This window comes from Cercospora beticola, chromosome 2 (genome assembly GCF_033473495.1).
Source record: "Cercospora beticola chromosome 2, complete sequence".
Classification (NCBI taxonomy): Eukaryota; Fungi; Ascomycota; class Dothideomycetes; order Mycosphaerellales; family Mycosphaerellaceae; genus Cercospora; species Cercospora beticola.
This window is the reverse complement of record NC_088936.1, coordinates 224892-241186: the sequence shown is the minus strand read 5'-3', so window position 1 is coordinate 241186 and position 16295 is coordinate 224892. Positions and strand designations below refer to the sequence as shown.

General features: G+C 53.2%; 11 protein-coding genes across 11 annotated transcripts; 4 read left to right on the top strand and 7 right to left on the bottom strand.

The window, feature by feature from the left end:
* Nucleotides 1-234: 234 nt before the first annotated feature.
* Nucleotides 235-1128, bottom strand: RHO25_002250 (uncharacterized protein; the record flags this gene model as incomplete). The annotated part of the gene is made up of 5 exons (XM_065602210.1): nucleotides 235-359; nucleotides 423-439; nucleotides 517-734; nucleotides 848-1016; nucleotides 1076-1128. 5 exons carry the CDS (start codon nucleotides 1126-1128, stop codon nucleotides 235-237), a joined length of 582 nt encoding a protein of 193 aa, XP_065458282.1.
* Nucleotides 1129-1182: 54 nt separating this feature from the next.
* RHO25_002249 (uncharacterized protein) lies at nucleotides 1183-1587 on the bottom strand (the record flags this gene model as incomplete). Its single annotated transcript, XM_065602209.1, has 1 exon — nucleotides 1183-1587. The coding sequence occupies one exon, from the start codon at nucleotides 1585-1587 to the stop codon at nucleotides 1183-1185; it is 405 nt and encodes a 134-aa protein (XP_065458281.1).
* A 171-nt stretch (nucleotides 1588-1758) lies between these two features.
* Nucleotides 1759-2184, bottom strand: RHO25_002248 (uncharacterized protein; the record flags this gene model as incomplete). Its single annotated transcript, XM_065602208.1, has 1 exon — nucleotides 1759-2184. One exon carries the CDS (start codon nucleotides 2182-2184, stop codon nucleotides 1759-1761), a length of 426 nt encoding a protein of 141 aa, XP_065458280.1.
* Nucleotides 2185-2332: 148 nt separating this feature from the next.
* RHO25_002247 (uncharacterized protein) lies at nucleotides 2333-2779 on the bottom strand (the record flags this gene model as incomplete). Its single annotated transcript, XM_065602207.1, has 1 exon — nucleotides 2333-2779. The coding sequence occupies one exon, from the start codon at nucleotides 2777-2779 to the stop codon at nucleotides 2333-2335; it is 447 nt and encodes a 148-aa protein (XP_065458279.1).
* Nucleotides 2780-3856: 1077 nt separating this feature from the next.
* On the top strand, nucleotides 3857-4942 carry RHO25_002246 (uncharacterized protein; the record flags this gene model as incomplete). The annotated part of the gene is made up of 1 exon (XM_023594884.1): nucleotides 3857-4942. One exon carries the CDS (start codon nucleotides 3857-3859, stop codon nucleotides 4940-4942), a length of 1086 nt encoding a protein of 361 aa, XP_023459075.1.
* Nucleotides 4943-6180: 1238 nt separating this feature from the next.
* On the bottom strand, nucleotides 6181-7284 carry RHO25_002245 (uncharacterized protein; the record flags this gene model as incomplete). The annotated part of the gene is made up of 1 exon (XM_023594885.1): nucleotides 6181-7284. The coding sequence occupies one exon, from the start codon at nucleotides 7282-7284 to the stop codon at nucleotides 6181-6183; it is 1104 nt and encodes a 367-aa protein (XP_023459072.1).
* A 2174-nt stretch (nucleotides 7285-9458) lies between these two features.
* RHO25_002244 (uncharacterized protein) lies at nucleotides 9459-10050 on the bottom strand (the record flags this gene model as incomplete). Its single annotated transcript, XM_065602206.1, has 2 exons — nucleotides 9459-9824; nucleotides 9970-10050. 2 exons carry the CDS (start codon nucleotides 10048-10050, stop codon nucleotides 9459-9461), a joined length of 447 nt encoding a protein of 148 aa, XP_065458278.1.
* Nucleotides 10051-10256: 206 nt separating this feature from the next.
* RHO25_002243 (uncharacterized protein) lies at nucleotides 10257-11598 on the top strand (the record flags this gene model as incomplete). Its single annotated transcript, XM_023594886.1, has 2 exons — nucleotides 10257-11313; nucleotides 11402-11598. The coding sequence occupies 2 exons, from the start codon at nucleotides 10257-10259 to the stop codon at nucleotides 11596-11598; spliced, it is 1254 nt and encodes a 417-aa protein (XP_023459073.1).
* Nucleotides 11599-11632: 34 nt separating this feature from the next.
* RHO25_002242 (uncharacterized protein) lies at nucleotides 11633-11974 on the top strand (the record flags this gene model as incomplete). Its single annotated transcript, XM_023594887.1, has 1 exon — nucleotides 11633-11974. One exon carries the CDS (start codon nucleotides 11633-11635, stop codon nucleotides 11972-11974), a length of 342 nt encoding a protein of 113 aa, XP_023459078.1.
* Nucleotides 11975-12917: 943 nt separating this feature from the next.
* On the top strand, nucleotides 12918-13523 carry RHO25_002241 (uncharacterized protein; the record flags this gene model as incomplete). Its single annotated transcript, XM_023594888.2, has 2 exons — nucleotides 12918-13120; nucleotides 13202-13523. The coding sequence occupies 2 exons, from the start codon at nucleotides 12918-12920 to the stop codon at nucleotides 13521-13523; spliced, it is 525 nt and encodes a 174-aa protein (XP_023459079.1).
* Nucleotides 13524-13867: 344 nt separating this feature from the next.
* RHO25_002240 (uncharacterized protein) lies at nucleotides 13868-16035 on the bottom strand (the record flags this gene model as incomplete). Its single annotated transcript, XM_023594889.2, has 4 exons — nucleotides 13868-14569; nucleotides 14627-14805; nucleotides 14858-14897; nucleotides 14950-16035. 4 exons carry the CDS (start codon nucleotides 16033-16035, stop codon nucleotides 13868-13870), a joined length of 2007 nt encoding a protein of 668 aa, XP_023459076.2.
* Nucleotides 16036-16295: the final 260 nt, after the last annotated feature.

Below are 16295 nucleotides of genomic sequence, written 5' to 3'. Positions count from 1 at the left end.
GGCTCAGGCAGAAGGAACACGTGTTCGCGTTTCAACCGTCGCACTGCCGTGCCACTTCGTCAAACTAGAGAGCAGAGACATCCCACATTTTCTGGAGAGAAGCAGGCTCTACTGCGAGATGCGCTCACGTCTCAGAACGATCTCAGCGGCACCATCTGGACCGGAGCTCAGCAGGGTGCCATTGAAAGTCTCCGACAATTGGAGCGAGGCGGATATATGCCAATGAATACAGTATCAAGAGCCATTCAAGTTGGCCAGGGCCAACCGCCTGTCATCGCCCACGAGGATCACATCCGCGGCCTCTACTGCTCGCTCCTGTTCGACCAGCGCAATGTAGAGGTTGATCTCAAGGTCTCTGGCTGCTTCATCAATGATGATGTTAACGCCCCTTCATGGTTCGGGTCCATCTGTTCACACCTTACGGAAAGAGGCCGCGCGGCTGTTGTTGGTTGTGGTCACAACGACGCGAGTCTGCGCAATGATCCAAGAGTAACACGCCTTGTGGAGAATCGGTACATTCGTCGATGGTCGGCGTCGTCCCAATCAAAGATGCCACTCTCATCGTTCTGGAGATAGCGCCACAATTCAGCCAACATATCCACAGGTCTGGACTCTGGGATGGCTCTGCTCGAGTCACTCTGGCTTCGACCTGTCTCGGGCTTGGTCTTGTCCGAGAATGGAATGACCAGCTTGCCAATGTTGACACCAGAAACTGCTTGCTCAATGACTTTCGCCTGAAATCCAAGGGCACGGACACGGCACTAGCATGATGCTCGTTCGCTGCCTGGTACTTAGTCAATGCAATACCGTACTCAAGAAGCCTTTCTCTCTGCGGCTGCGGACCAACCTTCTCACCACCGGTGGCCATGCCTTTCGCAGGGCGATCAGCTCGTACTGGGTAGAGGCGGCCGTGTTCAATATTGGGCGCCGCTGCTGAGAGCTTGAGAGCAAAATCGCCGGTATTTGCGTTGGTGGGTGTCAGACACAGCACGTGGAGACGCAGTCGGTCGAAGAACCTAGCAAGTTCTTACTGTAGCAACGTCTTGCCGATTCCTGCGATGCCGAGGATACACACCAGTCCGCCGGGTTCCTTTCGAAAGAGTCGCAGTGCCTGCAGCTGCTCGGCATTCCATGCTCTCCAGGTCAACAGATCTTCCCTCAAGCCGACTCGACGGCTGCCTTCTAGGGATCGTGATCGCAGGTCTCGTCCAGCTTTGAGATCCACGCAGTGGCTATGTCGACTCTGTTGTGCAGGTCTTCCACCCAAGGCTTCTGACTCAGGATGGTGCCCATCCACTTCGATGCGAGATCTGCAAGTAAAGCCTTCGCCGTAAGAGTCTGGCTTTTGTACGTGCTGTCCATGACCTCAACGTTACAATCGACGCGAAGAGGTGTCTTGCGAAACCGCGTCCCAATATCCTCGACTTTGATGGTGTCTCGTCTCAAGTCGTCTACGGAATGGGAAGTGACGATAGCGTACGCATCTGCAGCGGGCAGGTGGCCCATCAGCCTGTCCGTAACGAAGCCTCGCAACTCTCTCGTGAAGTTTCCCTTTGCACCAGACGTCGTCTTGACAGTGTACGTCATGGTCACATTGGTCAAGTTGCCTAGACGAAGGACCGCTTCGTTGTTGTGAGCTTCGAGCTTGCTGAAATTTTCGAACCTGATCGCGGCTACGACGAGCTCGCCAGTACCGAAGAGCACGATAAAGTGCGGGACTGCGCAAAGTTTCTTGGAGGCCTGGAGCAGCTCAGTAAACTACATCTCGGCACGCCAGCCAAATTGCCCCTCAGCTTCCTCAATGGATGCGAAAGTGTCCTCCGTGAGCATCTCCATCAGCGGATAGCACTTCTCCATCAGTAACCCTCTACCCGGCATGGCATTCGGCGAGATCATCATGTCGCCTTGCTGCGTACGGAGAAATGGATACTCGAGCGTGTACAAAGAGCTGAGCAGGTGACCTGAACCTCCAGGCAGGAGTGCTCGGACAGCCTGCCAATGGGGGTCCACCTTGTGCTCAACTTTGAACTCCGCCTCGTGGTCATCGCCGTTCTTCTTTTTGCCGCGTAGAAGCTTGCCAAAGACACCGACTGATGCCTTCTCTGCTTTTGTCGGAGGCGAGAAGTTGCACATATGGAGAGTGATTCTGTGGTCTTTCTTGGGCTCGAGAAATCTCCAGAACATCTTCAAGATCTTGTCTCTTCTTCGATCATATTCGGAGCATACCTGCCTGTCTTTTGCAAGTCTGACACGATGGTGGCGTATGCAGATGTCCAGGACATTGCTGTTAAGCCAGTTTCTGGGTCTGGGATATCTGCGATCGAAAGGTCTTTTACTCCACGGCCGGGATGCTTGGAGTCGTTCGCGAAGTGAAGTTCCAAGACGATGGTTGGTCGCGTGGTCTCGTTGCGTCGTTGCGGCATTGCGCGTGCAGGCGAACGACAGGTGCGTACAGCACTTTTACAAACTGGACAAAGACGTTGGTCTTGTTGCCACCAAAAGCGAAGTCTGGTGCGTAGGGAAGTAGCCCATCTTCGGTCTCGATGTAGCATCTGCGGTAACATATCGACGTTGCAAGACTGTTGAGAAGCCTCTCTGTTGGATCATCCTTGGACTGCGGCTTCCACAATGCCACCAGCTCCATTTCGTCCGTAATCTCGCCCGGTGCGGCCGCCAGTATCGGTACATGCTCTGTTGGAGCATCTTGCGGGGGTCTAATGAAGTCCAAGAAGTTATCTGTCGTGGTTTCGATGACAGTGATGGAACAGCAGGCCACCATTTCCACGCAGAGTGACATTCAGTACATCTTTTTTAACAGAGACAGTCACTAATTAACATCCTCTCGGGTGAGAAGACTGCTCTTGTTGCCGGTGATCCTCGCTCTGGATGGCAGCTGGTGAGTCCGTTAGGCAGAGACAAGGTCGTTTGACCTCTTCTCCGGCGAAAGGCCTCGTTGCAATGGTCCGCATCCCCACCCTTGGCGGCATCCAGGACAAGTATCTCTCCGGAAGAGGAGACAACTTGGCACACTCTCAAGCAAGAGGACGGCTCCCTTGAACTTGCTTTTAATACTCAGAATAGCTTTCCTGGATGTATGTGAGCAGAGACAAGGGCAGCTGCACAGGAAAGATGAAGACTCAAATCAATTCATGCAGCTAAGCTGCACAGCAGCAGCAGCATATACGTGTCACCTGGCAACCGCTGCATCAGAGAAGGCTCGAAGCTTGGAACATGACAGACGCAGCAATGGCGACTACGATATGAAGGCCCACTACAGGAGTGATCCACTCACATGCTGCCGAGAGCAAGCTGTCATCTTCATTGGAATCGCTCGAGCATCAAGACATGCAGACATGACAGTGTCTCAATATTCGGACGAAAAAGTGAGGCCGCAGTGATCCTCCGAAGACCATCTGTTCGCACAGCTGCCCGGTGGACTTCGTGAGGACAAATGTGAAGCACAGCATGTCGGACACCGGTTCTCATGTCACTCTTCACTTCCACTTTGCTTTGCTCACGGTCTACCTCCGACCTCTAGTAACGAGACCACTCACATCATGTCGATCGTGGATATCCTAGCCCAGGTATGCCCATGCGCAGTTCGAGCAGCGAGCTGCACGGCCTCAGACCTTACGAATGGTTCTCGAGGACACCTTGAACCTTATTCACCAGGACCCTCCTCATTCCACGTAAAGGTAATGAAAATTCCTGTGAGGGGCATGAACTACATATACTACTACTCTCCCTCTACAAGTCCGTTCCCATCACTCACACCCACTCGCGCACATCACAAGATCTGAGATTGCTTCACTTACAACACTTTCGACACATACTCTCTCGACACCGACCGACGACCATGGCATCTCTTGTCAACACTCGCATCCTGATCCTGTCCGACACGCACGGAGATGCGCTCAAGCGAATTGTCACCACCAGCGCAGATGTAGCCATACACTGCGGCGACCTCACAGAAGAATCGAAGTTGGACGAATTCGTGGCGGCCATACAGCTACTGAAAGGCATAGACGCGCCACTCAAGCTCGTGATCGCAGGCAACCACGACTTCACCCTGGACGACAGAGCGTACGAGCGCCACCTTGCTGAGGCCGATCCCTCGATCGACTCTGATCTGATGAGCAGGACCTACGGCGAGCTGGGAGCCGCTCGTCGCCTTTTTGAGGCAGCAGATGTTCGAGAAGCTGGCATCGTCTACCTGACGGAAGGTACTCATTCTCTCACACTCAAGAACGGCGCCAGACTGACAGTGTATGCGAGCCCATATACAGCATCAGTGAGCACTGGTTGGGGTTCCACCTACAATCCCCGCGACCCGGCACAGGAACACAAGTGGGATATTCCGGAGACAGTTGACATCGCTGTAACGCACGGACCAGCAAAAGGCGTCCTAGATTATACCGACTCTCGCACACGGGCTGGAAGCGCGAGCTTATTCGCCGCCATAGCACGAGCAAAGCCCAGAGTGCACTGCTTCGGCCACATACACGAAGCCTGGGGTGCGAAGAAAGTGACATGGCGAAGCGAATTATCCGAGGAGCCTTCACATTTTACAGACATCGATCAAGATGAGTCTGAGTTGATCGAGAGTCTAGCAACACTTCGCAAGGGTAAATTTGACTCTGAAGACGACATCGCGCGAAAAACAGCCAAGAGGTCGGAGTACGAAGCACGAGGTAGCTGTGGTGTATCGACGGAGATCCGGAAAGGAGAGCAAACTTTGTTCGTGAACGCTGCGTTTGAGGGGTCGGAGGAGGGCGATCAGCATTTACCATGGCTGGTAGAACTTAATCTGCCGAAGGAGATCAAAAACGTGGAGAGCAAGAAACGCAGAAGGCCCAGCGGCAGCGAAGCGGGTGAGGAGACCAGCAAGTACCAGCGCATAATGGACGGCACTGCTGAGGAGAATGGGAGATCGGGAAAATGATTTATTGGGGAGCTAGATGCTCAGCAAGAAAATGTAACGCCGTGTTGTATTCCAAGTAATTTCACTTCTTGCCTTTTCCGGCATGTCTCAATAGCTTATTCCTGTGCACAGTAGGAGCCATTACAGAACGTCAAGTCTTAGGGCCTTCCTTCAAGCAGCGACTGTTAGGTACCATTCACCCTACTCAGCTGAATGTCTTTATCTACAATTCAAACCGGGCTAACATTCAGCCATCTATAAATATAAGCAGCGACGCAGTGCTCAGATATTAGAGGGATGCAATCAGCACACGCCATGGCTGATAGATCTTGAAATAAGAGACTGCTCGTTGATCCCACTGGCCCATCCACTTGGCCTTGTCTCTGTTTTGATGCACACCTCAATGCTATTTCCAGTCGAAGATGCAGGCCGATATGCTCATCGTGCACGAGTGTGCAAAATCGTCCTCTTTCCTCGGCCACGGAGCTTGCTACCCCTGGTGGTGTGCAGCAACACCAGCGTGGCGCTCTGCAATTGGTAGCGATTCGATCGCATCGACTGCACGCTGAGGTCTTATGCAGCAGATCTGCAATTTGTGGTCCGCAGGAAGAGATGACGCTGCTGGTAAGAGAGTGCCTTGATAGTCAATCGCTCGTAAAGGCTCCAGCTGGCACAGCACTGGATGGCCAGCATGTGCTAAGGGGGAAAATGCGGACCACACAGCTGGCAGAGCTTTGAAATACGCTCTGTCCCGGTTCTGCACTAGCAAAAGCACATTGCATTGGCCCAGATCGAGACCGCAGGTGTTGGCAATCACAAGGCACTCGGCATTGAAAGGGAACTCCGAGATCTCAGAAAAGATGGTGAGGGACACATCTGTGTCCTCGCCGACGCGAAAGACTTCGCTCGAGAACCCGAGTTGGGGCCGAGTCGACCACTTCACCGCAACAAAGACTTGGTCCTGGTTGGCGATGATCCGGCCATGGTGGGCGTTTCGATGCAACGCTTTCAGTATGTTATCTGTTTCGAGTTGCTGGATGTGTGATCCATAGCCAAGGTACTCTGCCTGACGCTCATCGACCCACACCGAGGTTGCTCGCAGCGGTTAGAACGGATGCCCCTGCTTGATAAGGAGCTTGGGAGGAATCTTATTGCTGGCCTGAACACGAGGATGGCCAGAAGATCTCTTACACGGGTGAAGTAGATCGGAAGACATAGCATCTGATGGCTTCGCCGATGGCTAAACTTCCGCGTGGATGTTATATAGGCCGAAGCTGGGTCTTGCCGACATTGCGCGCACCAGGAAGTGACAGCAAAAATGAGCCAGGCTTGAAATCGTCTATGGTGCCTGTGTTGCGTGCCGTCTGCTCCTCATCCGATAGTGGTACACGCAGCTGGATGAGTGCACCGCTGTCGTCAGGGTTCGCCAGGCCCAGAAGCTCGTCGATCAGCTTAGTCTCTGAAGGTCGCACCTTGAAGTTGTTGCGCGTCGAAACAAAAGGCGGATTCGTAGGCACACCGGCATACGATGTCCACGCGATGTCGCAAGATTTGCCATCGTCGGAGAAGGCGTAGGTGACATCGGTCACGCCACGGACATTGTTGTATTTGCCACCCACAGCACTAGGATCTCGACGATGGATCTCTGCAAAATAGAAGTCGACGAATGCAGTTGCGGCCGGATCCTCCTTGTTGCGATAACAGCTGATAGTGAGGCGCAGTGACGGTGAGAGCGCTTTGCTGTTCAATGACAACCGGAGGTTGGCGCCGTCCCAAGTGCGACGCGCCTGCTTGGCCAGATCGAGGTCCGGCATGAAAGTGTCATCAGGCCCCTTCAGCTGACAAGGCGTCATGAACGCCTTGCGGCTGTTCTTGTACGCAGATGAGGCGCGCTTTGGATTGTGCATCTGAACAAGAGGCACGTTGTCGGGAACTGCCAAGATTGAGATTGGGGTCTTGCCGTCCTTGACGAGTTCGAGCTCTTCGACCACCTGCTCGTAGGTAGGATGCCCAGCGAACACTTTGAACCCATGGGGAAACTGGTATGCGCCATCGACAAATTCGACCTCCTCTTCTTCATCAGAGCTGATAATCGACTCAGAGCTATCGCAGCTCTCGTCGTCGGTATCATCGGTGATCTCAGCCACGGAAGAGAACTCGACATCGGAGACGTCAGATGAAGGAGGCGTCGGCACATGGCAGTCACGCGTGTCCAAGATGGGATACTCTTCGTTTGCGACCAGGTTTGCAGATTGCTTTTGCGCGTACTCGCGAAGCTCCTTGCAGTGTGTTGTGATTGCTTCTTTTCCCTGTCGGTCGTACGCTCTCACATCCTTCTCATACGCCGCGAGCTTCTTGTCCATGCTCTTCTTGGACTCTCGCACAATCTTTCAAAGACCTTTGTACTCGGCGCGCCAGTCGTTAAATTGATGATTGATAGCCTTGACGCGGTGTGGAGGACTGACGGGCGTTCAGGTGACATGGTTGCTCTCGCTGGCCAGCGTTGTCATATAGGGTGGCACCCATGGATCCTTGCAGCAGAGACAGAGCACCCTTTGACACACTCTCAGGTAACGAATTCCCTCCGGTAAGCCGGCATTGCTGGTCGGAGAGCCATCCAGTGGATGCTCTGAGGCAGAGACAAAGACTTTCTGGCGCCCTCTCAAACCACACGGATGCTTCTCGCTGGCTCTCATTCCCATCTCAGTTGCCTTGCAGTGAATCCTGCCAGCGGAGACAGGCAGAACGTGACACGCTCTCGCGCAGTAGGGCTGCTCCCAGTGGCGATCGTTTCCACATCATGTGGCATGCAGCGAAACCCCTCAGTAGAGTTAGGCACGATGTCGTATACTGACGGCCGAGAGATCCACCCTCGTTGCACAATTTCGCTGCTCAGTCGTGGGATCGTGAGCTTCCAGATCTAGTCCTAATCTCTGTCGGAAGAGTTGAGAGCGTCGGTCTTTCATGTTGCACCCGTGAAGTCGAATGGGCTGAGCCATAGTGATGCTTGGCTGCTTCGATGTATACGAATGGATATCGACTAAGCGATTCGGAGCGATATGTGAGTCGACAGCAAGTGGATGAACGTGAATCCACTAGCACAATTGCCTGCTTTCTGTAGGATATCGCCAATAGTGAGAAACAATGGCGCAATCAAGATACTCATTTGAGCTGAAGCGAGGGTCATTTGACACACATTCGAGTGTCTCTGCCTCGTTTCCTCAAGCCCGTTGTCTGCATCCGTGGACCGATCGGCTTGATCTTTTCTGTCGATAATAGAGCCATGTGAGATGTCATTGGAGTCTAGCATCTTGTGGTTCATTGTTGTCTAGGGTCCTCTCGTGTTTGCCGATCACTGGCACTATCGTCGTAGAGATTGATGGTTACATTTTCAACGTCGGGAGTGAGATTCGACAAACTGATGCCATTGCTGTGCATAGAATTGGCGAAGCTGATGCTGCTGACAGGCCGACTGATGGCTTCGAAATTCATTGGCCTCAAGATCTGCAAATATGCTCATATGAAGATTATCGCCTGCAGGATGTCGATATGCCACAGCCATGGCCAAAGATCATTGAACAACCAGAGGGGATTGTCCGCCTGGAACGCAATGTGAGCTTATCCGCGTCCTTGTGACTTTGCTTCAGAGGTTGCAATTCTGCCGAGAATCTCTTTGGTAAGGACACCTACGCGGCTTGCCCCAGCAATGAAAGACGTTTGAGCCAGATAGTCGGTTCGAGTGATGTCCTTGCCAATGACCAACCTCAGCGTGGATCCGCAAAATTGTGCTGGAGTAGCTTGACGCTGCATCATCTCTCGCAGCCCGTCATTGAATGAATACAAAACCGTTTTGGTCTCGTCAGAAAAGTCATTGGCATAGACTTGTACGGCTTCAAAATGTGCAATTAGTTCATCGTTTGACTCTCGAGAAAGAATGGTCCGGTGCTGGCTGGAAGGTGCAGTACATTTGTGCCCAATTGTCGAAAAAGCTGGGGGTTCTCGGCATGCGGTAACAAACTGTTGTAGAACCCTCCTGGTTGGCGATTCAGAGGCGTCAGTGAATGGCTGAATTGTATCAAGAGACGCTCTGTATCCTCTGCGAACAGATTTGCCGACTTGGCTGGAGCGACGAATGCGTCAGGTAAAGGAAAGATCTTGGCGTTTGCAGCGACTTCCTGTGCCCATTGTTCAGGAATATTCAAGAATCCTCCAAAATTGACACTTGGCCAGCTGCCGAGATCTTCCAGGCGACGAACAATTGATCGATCCGGACCTTTGCATGTTCCCCCTTTTCGCACAGTCAAGATCCTCACTCCAGTCGCTTTGCTGATCTGGACCTCCTGCTCTCGTTCTCTGAGTTCGGTGAAGTAAAAGTCGTCCTGTCTGAAATGCCCGAGCAGTTTTTCGAGCACTTCGGTCTTGAACGTCCAAGTACGCGCAGGAAATTGGAAGCCGTGCGGGTGGGTGGTGACTCAATTGTGGACAGCTCCATCTTCAAGACTTGTATGAGCTGGTAACTGAGAATTGTCCTGGCGTGCTATGGCATGCTCTCGACAATCTTGAGTTGAGATTCAGTAGCGTCGTCACGCTGGAGGAGCCATCGATGAAGGCTCAGTGTCGTCCTCTCCGTCTGAAGCTGGATCATTCTTCGCTTCAAAGCCTCAAACATCTTGTCACCAAACGCTATAGCATCAGTTGTCTCGTGAGTTGGTAGGCGCAAGACGGTTGTCCTGATCCGCTTCTTGATGACCCGAGCCTCGTTGCGGTAGGTGTCGCTGGCCTCTTTGGCGCTGCAGCTTCGCGTGATGAGCGATTTCCGAGACGTGGATGTGCGCTTGATCAGGTCGATGGTGCAGACCTTGTCCTTCGGCGTGACCTGATCATCGCAAGTTGTTGGACTTTGCTGTTGCGTATGTGCGCGGCGTGTTACGTCTGCGTGTACTCGCGAGAACGTCGAAGCTCGCGCGTCAGGAGACGCGTCGCGGTCAGGCCATCATGAGCAGCGAAAGAGGCAGTCGCCAGCATGTCTTCACCAAGCCCATACTCACGAAAAATGCCTCGAACTGGCGAGTGGTCGGGATCCTGGGACTCGAGTTAACTGGGAGGCATTGGATGTCCCCTGAACGCATGATCGGGCGGTACTGTAGAAGCTTTTGCTGGGCGCTTCCTCGCAGTCTGGAACTCTTCGTCGCTGGATCGTGACGGCCATGATGGCGATTCGTTCCACTGGGCTAGAGCTGCAGGTATGCAACTCGCTTCAACCTGCGCGGCTGTCACATGAATACCATTACGCTAGTGCACTAGGTGCATTAAAGTGGGTCGCTGCTTTCCACATATGTTTATTCAACTTTCGCCATCTTCTCTGCCTCCTCAAACTCGCCGACCCAGCGCAGTACATCAACTCAATCACTACCCCACTCATTACACCACGTTTGTCGCGCTCAGCAAACGAGATACCCAAGACCCAATCATTGAGCCCCTGCAGCGATTCAAGAGCGAAGGAGACACGGAAGAGGAGCAGAATTCCCTAGGCGGGCAAATGGCATTCGGCGACGACAATGATGTATTGAGACGTATCGAGGAGGAACAAAGAGCGCAAGAAGCCCTCAAGGTATTTCATCAGAAGACGCTAAGGTCCATCGTCGGTGCTGACCTTCTTCAGAAAGATCGCTTCTCGCATTGGAGTATCAGAGGCTACGCGTATGCGAGGAAGAACCATATCGAAGTCTCTGAGTTGAATTGGCACGACATCAATGACAATCCGCATCGGCGCAGGGCGTGGAGCGGCCCTGGCGTCGTGTGGGTTGGCCTTGACTCCAACGGGAACGTACTTTTTCAGGACTGGCCGGAACACTATAAGGAGCCAATACGGACGTCTTCCACCAAGCTGATTGAACTCGATCTCAGCGAACGCCTCGATATCTTCGAAAAGTGCCACCGGCTGCACGAAACGGCAAGATGCTTCCAGTTGGCAGAAGAGGCGGGCCACATCACTCGACATGAAGCGCAGCTGATAATTGACTTAGAAGTCTGCTACAAGGCGGGTGTGAAGCTACTGAAGCATAAGAAGATACTACCAGGCGTTGACGAGTGGCCCGAACTTGCACAGCAGCAGCAGCAGCAGCAGCAGCAGCAGCAGGGAAAAGAAATCTTCGCCGAAATGCAGCAATGCTATGGCACCACGCTCTTTCCATGCATTGAGACCGTCGTCATCGCGGCCAGGTACCTGGATAATATGTGGGATCATGCAGATCGTGGAGGGTACCAGTGGCTGCTCAGCGACAGCAAGTTCCTCGACATATTCTTGCTGCGTATGCACAACTTCATGTGGCGCACTCACGGGCCTGCCAAGTATCGCCAGACCATCCACAACCTTCCGCTGGGCAACGTTTGTAAGTCCCTTAGTGGGGTGAAAGACGTCTTCGAGCGGCATCGTGACGCGAACGGTCTCGGATGCAATGTTGTCAGAATCCGCGACAGGCTCAGAGCACTCGCAGAAGCAAGTCCAATTGCCGCAGCAGCCTGTAGAGCCGAAATTCGGCGCCCAAAAGGCCTCGATCGAGATGGATGGGACGAACACTTCACTCCAATTCTCGAACCAGCTCAAGAGTCTTCCATTAGTCTTCTCCAATTCCGACACTGGCTTGAAATTTTTACCGACATTCCGGCAAGCCTAGGACCCTCCCGAATGTCATAGAGCCGCTGGCAATTATGGAGACTGCTGGGTATGAGTCCGACACGGCAGCATTGCTGGAAAATATTGCAGACTACCTGGCTCCATACTCGCATTATACGCTGATCCAGATGGTCTGGCGAGACTTTCTCATACCCGCCGCAGTTGAAGGTGATGATGAAGAGCTCATCAACCACGGTGGACATCTTATGCTCATGTTACAAGGTGAAGAACCGCAAGTATACCCACATTATACGCTCAAAGCTTTGATCACCGATCAAGACCCATATGATGAGGAGAACTACGCTTCCGATAGCGAACTCTTTGACGCAGCGTATACCAATATCGATCCTCAAGGCCCTGGATGGGATGAGCAGTAGCCTGGCCGTCATACGATCTGCAAGCCGTACAGGGTTGAGAGATGTGCATCGAGGTCGATGAGGGTTTCGAGGGGTGACTTATTGCTGGAACGTGAGGACAATGAGTCTGTAACCAGCAAGCCTTTCTCAGATCCAGTCTTAGATGGCGAAACGGAACGCAGTCACTGCAAGTACAAGTGCCTTTCGAAGTGTGACTGGGAGCATCGGCGTCCATTGCGTGACTTGTTCTCGCGACTTTTCGTGAGGAATACACCTAAATATGCAATCAGATTTGAATCTCTTGCTCAAGCACATAACAAGAGCCAAAAGTGGCAGTCGCGACCACGCCCTTGTCGAGCGCACAGTAGCATTCCAAAAAGGCTGGCTTGAACATATCCGTATTTCCACACTGTCACATCTGCGACGGCAGCCGTAAATGCCAGATTGTCTTCGCCGCTGTTGAGAGCAGCCACTGGCTGCCGCTTGGGGTGGACTGCATCTGTGTATGCACCAATGCAACACATCGGCATCGTGCGAACAGAGCCAAAATCGGCTATAACGAACTTCCAAAGATAGATTCGTACATCGGCACTTTTGCGGCTACAAGGAATTAGACCCACTTGTCGACCTCATCTGTACGACTCGAAGCAAGCGCTCGTGCAACGATGTTCGTGAAAGTCTCTTCTTCTCGCCACATTGAGGAAGATCAGTTCCTTGGCCATCACTGACAGACACTGAAAAGGGAACAAGTGCTACGCCTTCTCCCTTGGCAAGGCCGAAAAGGGAACAGCATGCTGCAGCAAGGAAGGCGCGAATGTGAGCAGTCGGTTCACATCCCAACAAGAGTCTGTACAGCTCATATTATAAGTACTCTGATACTATTTCAATTCTGCCGTTACAGAACATCAAGCACGAGTCACTACATACACTTCTCATCCACTTTACCAACTCACCACAACCAAAAATGCTCTCTCTCAAACCCACCACCGCCCTCCTCACCACCCTCCTCGCAACCTCCACCCAAGCCCTCTACTTCCGCCTCATCCCCTTCACCACAACCTCCACCTACTCTCCCACCGAGTGCCACACCGTGACCTTCACAATCAACAACCCAGACGCAGTCTTCGAACAAGGCGGTTCCTACCCACGAACTTGTAACATAACTTGGTGCGTATCCTCCACCTCAAACCCCCACCCAATTCCTCGTCTAGCCTCATCCCAACCTAACCCTTCGCTTCTTGTCAACAGGACCGGCTGCACCCCACCCACCTGCTGGACATCCTGCGACGATGACGGCTTGAGTCCAGCCTACTATGCCCGCGTACTCCCATCTTCCACTAGCAACAACAAATTCTCTCCCGAAGCCTTCACGCTCGAAGTCGAAGAATACTACGTCTATCGGAACTCTGCAAGGAACAATGCCACGATCTACATTTCTGAAGGAGAAAACGAATACGGATGCTCAAGAGGAGAGGGACAGAGTACGACTTGCGGATTCGCAGAGGGAACGACTTCGGATTTGACTGCGACGTATTCGGTGCCGTCGAGGGATAATGTTTGTGCGTATTAGAGCTCTGATATGGGTTGAGGATGGGATGTCTGGACCTAGAGCTGGCAGTGAAAGGCGCTGGTGGAATTAGAAAGTATGCCTGTGAGAAGTGGCAGATGGTGCATAGCACAGAAAAGTCAATTCGGGCTGGATATCTTGTCCCATGCTGATTGCATTATCGACTGCATGCTCACTCCTTCATGTTGTGCTTCTGTAAAATGTGCTCGCATCGCAGCAAGACCGCCATGTCGCTCGCCATCAAAGTGTTGATGCAGATCTCATTGCTCCGCGTCACTCGTGCAGTTTCCTTGCCGATGCGTCAAGGCCACCGCCTCAGACTTACTATCCCTTCGACCACCGATCTCCTAGTATCTTCCATAAGCGAAGCGACTCATTCCCATTCCCATCGAGTGCATGCCAGGACTGCCGATCGTCTTCTGAGACATTGGCGAAAGACCTCCGAACTGAAGATCACCACGATCACGACGGTACCTCGGATCACGACCAACCCGAGCTGGCGGCTGGCCCCAGCTGTCATCAAAGAAGGACTTGTTGCCATTTGGTCCGCGATCGATGCACCACTCCGGTGGCTGTGACCACTGACACCAGTAGTCGCGGCGCTGCTCGATAGGTCCTTGAACGTACGAAGCGAGGTTCTCGTACACCGGAATGAGGATGCGCGTGTTGGTCTCGCTGATATCCGAAGAAGTGTTGGAAGCAGATGTGTTACGTCGACTGCTTGTTGCGCCGGCAGAGAAGCTGGCGCGTGATGACTTGGGCGTGCTGTTCATCACAGTATGGAAAAGTTCCTCTTGACGGGCAAACTTGGTACCACCCGTCCACCAGTCGCGAAGCTCGTCGTCGTAGCTCTTCTTTGCAGGCTTTGCGATCGGCTTTAGCGGCACGACGGGTTGCGGACGGTGGACCTCTTGCGGCTTTGGCGTCATAAAGGGCTCGACATCCACGTCGGGAACACTCCCAATGGTAAGAACGCTGGTCTTGCGATCGGTGGGAATGTGGACATCACCACCAGAACGCATCTGAGAATCTTGCCAGTTCCAGCACAACTGATTCAGATCAGCTATAGTATATGTTCGTTCCGTAATGAAGGACATGGCACTCACGTTATTGATAGGGAAAGCCGGCGGGCTGGAGCTATGGGATTGATCGTCCCGCTCGGCTTTTCGCATAGGATCGTGAAGAACAGTTCGCGCGAGGTTGGCTTGGCTGAGACTGCGTTTCACCGCGATGTCGACAGTCTTGTGCAATTGGTCGCGTAGAGCTTCGCGAGTCGGTGTGGATTCTGTGAACTTGTCAGTATGCAGTAAGGTGCTGCAATGGGACAAAAGGCTGACCTGGACCTGTGTCATGGCGTCGTTCTTGACCCGTTGGTATCTGCGACAAGTCAGCTTTACGTGCGTAATGCTTGTATTCCGCTGTAGCATACTTGATGAATGCTCGAAGCAGTCGGTCTCAGATTGCCATAGCTCGACTGCCGACCGAAAGTGGTGAAGGTATCGGCTGTGCTGTTGCTGAACGGATCTTCTTGCCTCGAGGCAAGAGCCATGGGATGCACTTTTGGTTGTTCAGAAACCGGGTAGACGCGCGGGTTCGCATGAGCGAACTCTGATTCGGCATGCTCGAGAGACGGTTGAGGTGCATATCTTGATGCAATGCTGTCGCTTTCTCGCTCAGGAGACGCCGGCTGCAGAGGTTCATGAAGTGCCGATTTGATATTGTCCTGACCAAAAGGCGCGCCCGTCACCGAAGCTTCGCGTTGCTTGGCGAGGACTCTAAAGTATGCAAGAGTGTGCTGTTGAAGTTTCTGGTACGCTGTCTCCCCCTTCAGACGGTCACCACCCAGCTGACCTTCTGTTCGCTTGCGGATGTTGCTGAAATGACCGATGTTGTCCCACGCGTAGTTGGACAAAGACCACATATGCGCAGCCACATCACCGTTTGGGTGCTGTACAAACTGGACGTAGCCATTGCTCATGCCGGGGGTGGTAGCAAGGAAATCGGGAGGAGGCAGCTCCTGCCGGAAGACATCGAGAATTTCTTTCTTGTCGTAGGCCGCCTCAACTGTCTTCTGCTTTTCGATTTCGGGTCTGTCACCATACGTGTTGACCTCAGTAGTGGCCTTCATCGCTCGAGGGCCATGTCGAGTCATGAGCTGAAATCCAGACCCGTCATCGAGCGCTGAAGTCTCGCGCAAGTCCACATGGCTGGTATTTGTCGTTTGCTGAGATGCACTTGACATGGAACGCGAGAGCGAGGTCTCCCGGGAAGGCGCGCTGTACTTGTTGATGCGAACTTCCACGCTGCTCTCGCTGCCGCGCGTGCGCTGCTCTACGCGATCGCTGAGGTCGACCGGCTTCCAGACGAGCTTTGCCTTGCTGCGTGATGGGTCGTATCGAGGCTTCTCGACCTTTTCTGCTGGCGGTGGATTGTACAAGGCAGCTTCGGCTTGTTGGATGCGCTCCTGCTGGCGACGAAGCTTTGCCTGGGCAAGGGCCATGTCGGACGTAGACATTGTCGTGTAGGAGGATCGTGTCCGAGTCGACTCGTGCAGGTTGGATGTTTCCGCGGTGTTCTTCGAGGAGCGCCCACTGCTACGAGACAGGGGTCGCTCTGTTGTGACTTCGGGCGTTCCGACTGGCAGTCTCCTCGTCGGCAGATGTCTTGCCTGCGGTGCGCGCTGTCTTGCTGGCATCGGCGGACCACTTGCGAGAAACGATTGGGAGATGCAAATGTGTATTAGTGGTGGGGTGTTGTTGAAGTGCGTGCTTGCAA